The 4,330-nt window shown below is 41.9% G+C and overlaps 1 protein-coding gene across 1 annotated transcript; it reads right to left on the bottom strand.

Annotated features, from left to right (window-relative positions):
- Positions 1-81: 81 nt before the first annotated feature.
- Positions 82-4,059, bottom strand: mtfr1 (mitochondrial fission regulator 1). Its single transcript, XM_088401925.1, has 8 exons — positions 3,954-4,059; positions 3,203-3,311; positions 3,028-3,126; positions 2,157-2,299; positions 1,814-2,052; positions 1,456-1,717; positions 1,207-1,354; positions 82-660 (listed from the first exon to the last, which is right to left on the bottom strand). Exons 2-8 carry the CDS (start codon positions 3,236-3,238, stop codon positions 613-615), a joined length of 975 nt encoding a protein of 324 aa, XP_088258051.1. The 5' UTR covers positions 3,239-3,311; positions 3,954-4,059; the 3' UTR covers positions 82-612.
- Between the last annotated feature and the right edge of the window lie 271 nt (positions 4,060-4,330).

Here is a 4,330-nt window from a genome sequence, read left to right as displayed (position 1 = left end):
CATTTTTTTCTTAATTATTATTCTAAAGTATTCTCAGCCTCCACTACTTGCGTGTATCTTTTTTTTAGTCACACACAGGTCCAGACTTTTCAAGTTTTATTAAATATGTGACAGTTGGGACAGTATATGAACGGAACAAAAGATTTTGAACAAATCGCATAACGGTCAACCTTTCCTCATAAAAACCAACAACAAAAAGTATTGTATCACAATTTATAACTCAACACTTGGCTGGCGCTTAATAGAATCAAAACCGATCTATTTTACCATCAAATGAGGTATTGATTTAGAAAAAAAAATATCACATTGTACATGGAAGTTTGGCAAGTTAGTGTTCATCTTTGGAGAAGATAAAAATATATACTGTTAAAACGCTTTACTAAGACATAAATAATAATTTACCATATACCAGATGAGAGTCACTCGGTATAAATTGGCAACACTGACATATGTGAAATAAAATAAAACAAGTTAAAGTGCACCAAACCGTTAAGTCGGAATTGAGAGGAAATATCCCTTTTGTGCTTCCACAAATATGAACAAAGTAACACAATTGTGCATTTGGAACATTCTAGGCCTCCTCTTTGTCAGTAAGCTGCATTCCTTTCTTCCTTAGACAAATTTCAGCTTCCCTGTCGATCTCAACATGTGCTGACCAAACTGTTGGGGGGGAAAAAAAAAACAACAAAAAATTAGCACCGTGTAAAAGGTAATGAGCAAAAATATGAAAAAAATAACACTACATGGTCAGAATATTGTGAGGAAAAATGTTAAAATTCTGAAAAAAAGTGGAGGAAAGGGATAAAAAAAAAAAACCTACTATTGTGGAAAAACCTGTGTGTGTAGGGGAGTAATGAAAAAAATATTACCAGGAAAAAAAATTCCTAACAAATTAGCTGTAATATTGCTTGTGAAAACCTTTCATAATGCAACGTCTTCCAACTTTTCCTATTTTCTAATGTAACATTTGGCTTTAAACTCATTCAATGCCAGTGACGGCTATAGACGTAAGATTTATTTTCATTGGGCCTGGTAGTGAGTGAGTTTATGTTGTCAAATCACAACTTTCACCCAAATATTTTGAGTTCAAAAAGTTCTGGTAAGTTTTAAAGTAAAAAATAAACTAAAATTGATATATATATATAATTTTGACGATTTGATTTGATAACCCGACTTTATAGCAGTCAAAAAGTTGTGTGTGGTTACCAGAGGGTTCTCGGGCGGAGGTTTGACTTGGTCCCCTTGGTGTTGCGGATACGTGTGGGCAAATTTCCTCTTGAGAGCCTGCGCGATGAGCGCGGCGGCGTCCGTCGGCTCCTTCAGCGAATCACCTTTCTCCGCGTTCACTGGGCGACTTCACAAACATTGTCACAATATTAAAGTTATTGATAATATTTGTCACAATTTAAACAGCCGTATCTTTCCCTGCAATAATGCTAACATCCGTGCACTTACCTTTTAACGGATCTCAGTTTGACTTTGTCCATGTCCTTGAGGACGTCCAGCATGCTTGGAATCTCGGCGTGCGACTTCATCAACGTCTGGCCTTGCGTCTTTTTCCCGCGCCGCTCCTTGATCAGGTCTATGGCGGAAAAGCTGCGCTGCATTCCCGGGGGAAGAAGAGGAGGAGGCGGGGGCGGGGGCGGTGGAGGAGGCGGGGGAGGGGGAGCCCCGCTGCCACAGGGGGGCGGGCGAGGGCTTGTCCCGGTAGATGCGTCTAAAAGTCAGTCCAAGGGCTTTGTTGAAATTGCGCAACTCTGCCGCCATCTAGCGGATAATTGATGTAATTACAACAAAAGCTGGCATTTCCTACCTGACTGGGCGCTTTTCTCCTGGGCCAGTACGATCTGCGCTATCTGCGCTCGCAGCTTGGCCAGCTCCGTCTCCAGGGCGCTGATCTTCTGGATGGCCTCCTCGTTGGCCGCCGCCGGACCCTGGCCGTCCGGGGGGCTCTGGTGGAGGCTGGGGAGCGAGCGCCGCCGGGCCAGGCGGACTCTCCGGGGCCGTGGCAGGCGACCCCTGAACGCCAGTCCCCGGGAAGATCTTGACTTGCTACGAAATAACAGAAGCGCAAATCTTTATTTTTTTCCCCCTAACCCTTAATTACCTTAACATCAAAGTCGCAATATTCAGACTGCTGCATAATCATCTCTCACCGAGGTTTGCCTTCATCTTGGTGCTCCTCCTCCTCCTCCTCGTCATCGTCATCCTCGTCGATCCAAGAGACGTCGGCGAGGGAGGCCACGGTGTGCTCCTTCCTCCTGTTAAGGACACTCGCATCCTCGTCGAACGGATGCAGCTGTTCCAAAGGGAAGCCAAGTTGGGTACATACGCCATGATGTTAGCGTTTTAGCATTCTTGTCAAATATTTCAGCTAAAGATGTCAAATCCTCAGCAAACTGAATTAGCGGTGCTTATTTGTTATTTTTCTATTGTCTTAAGTATCAGTGGCAGGTATCAGCAGCCTAAAGCAATACTCAATACAGTTTAGGGAACGGATGTAGCATGTTGATGAGTCAGGTTGCTAACTTGTTAGCATATGAGCCATTTGAAATGGTAGCCAGGGAGTTAAAGCGCAAAAAAAAAAAAAAAAAATTCTTTAGCCGGGTTGCTAGCTAGCTAGCTTGCATGTTTTGCTCGTAGCTTTCACTTTTATTTACACACAAAAAGTAGGAAAGCGAAGAGGATTGAGCGATGACGTCATTGCCAACAAACTGACCTAAAGCAGACATACTGCGTTCCGCATAGGATAGGGAGGGCTGCTGGAAAGAAGAAAAGAAAAAAAAGAGAGAAAAGGCATGTTGAAAGATAGAAAAGAAGGCGTCATAGCAACAATCTGACATTTTCCACTGCAAGGCCACTGTTTATGGTTGGAAAAGAAAAGCAGTCACGCACACCGACAGAGCAGGAATGTCAACAAGGCGCGAGTCACATGACCCTTTCGGAAAACACCTTAATATTGCAAAAGTGATTATTTTCTTTTTGGTAAAAAAAAAAAAAAACACTACTTCGGCGGCCATCTCTCACCTGAAAGTGAACCCTGGGGCAGGGTTTGAGAGGCAGGTTGCTCGCTATCCTCCTTACGATACTCCTCGTGGACCCGTAGGGCTTGGCAGATCCAAAAGTCTTATTTTCCCACAAAAAAAACAAATAAACATAAATTATGCATGGAAAAGAGACAAAAATGAATGCTTTCACCTACCAGGTCCATTTCGATGCGTTCATAGTTTTTATTCATTGCTCCTGTGTCACTAGGAATGGGCTGGTTGACACATGCCCAAATGGGGGTGACGTCATCACCATACAGGAATCTCAAAGAAAAACATTTTGAGATGCGGATAAATTGCGATTACCATTATTACTTTAATCACTTTCTTTGTAAAAGTGTACTTTAATCCAGCTAAATATAGGCATGAACTGAAATTGTTTGCGTTCATTTCTTTTAAAAGATTTTTTTCAAAGACGCTTTTGCATCATGTCAAACACTAATGACATCAATGACACCTGCAAAAACAAACCACAACAACACGTTCTAATTTATAATAATAAAACTATAGCGGCACAAACTCGTTACATTAAAGAATGCGAGCGCAACCCTAATATATTTATCGAATAATTATATTTAAAAAAAAACATAGGTAGTAATCACCTGCTGGTAATCAAACTGACATCACATACATTCAAAATTATATTACAATCATTTGATTTTGCCATCTTTTCTCCCTACTAAAAAATAAAAACACAAATTGAGTTTGAAATTTCCATTTGTTCGATGTTGCTCGTACATCGTGGCAACTTGTTGCTAACTAGTTTAGCCAGCGTGGCTAACCGGATTGAACCAACTTTTTGGGGCTAAAACGAACCGACGTCAACGGTGTTAATCGATGAGCCGATCGTGTCTCGCAGACACAAAGACATGCGTCAAATGACAAATGCGAAATCGAATAACTCACCAAGTTTGACTGGAAGCTTTTCGGGCAACTTCTTGAATGTTTCCACCTTGTTGAGCCAACGGACATGTCCCGCGAGAGAGGTGACTGATGTGGAGGTAGTCATTAAAATCTGGGAACCAATTGGATTATGGGGATTATAATCACCACTCTGTCACTATACACCACCCCCATTGGACAATAATATTGACTGACACTTATTTTAGCCAATCAAACGTGGACATTTTAACAACGTTGTGTTGCGATTGGGTTTTGATGCAGTCGCTCAAAGCGCACTGCCAATCAAGCAGATACAGTTAGGAGTGCGTTTGATTTTTTACTTCTATGTCCCGGTGGGAGGTGTCTTGTTTTTACCAACGTTAAACCACTGGAACGGGAGG

The sequence above is a fragment of the Hippichthys cyanospilos genome, chromosome 19 (assembly GCF_059441005.1).
Source record: "Hippichthys cyanospilos isolate Australia breed blue-spotted pipefish chromosome 19, RoL_Hcya_1.0, whole genome shotgun sequence".
Taxonomy (NCBI): Eukaryota; Metazoa; Chordata; class Actinopteri; order Syngnathiformes; family Syngnathidae; genus Hippichthys; species Hippichthys cyanospilos.
The sequence above is the reverse complement of the archived record's forward strand: the minus strand, read 5'-3'. Positions and strand labels throughout refer to the sequence as shown.

What these genes read in the sequence shown, in the direction of transcription:
- mtfr1 (XM_088401925.1), bottom strand. Translation starts at nt 3,238, where the DNA reads ATGAATAAAAACTATGAACGCATCGAAATGGACCTG. An exon ending in AACGCATCGAAATGGACCTG is followed by an intron (nt 3,127 to 3,202) that starts GTAGGTGAAAGC and finishes TGGGAAAATAAG; the next exon opens with ACTTTTGGATCTGCCAAGCC. An exon ending in CAAGATGAAGGCAAACCTCG is followed by an intron (nt 2,053 to 2,156) that starts GTGAGAGATGAT and finishes GTTATTTCGTAG; the next exon opens with CAAGTCAAGATCTTCCCGGG.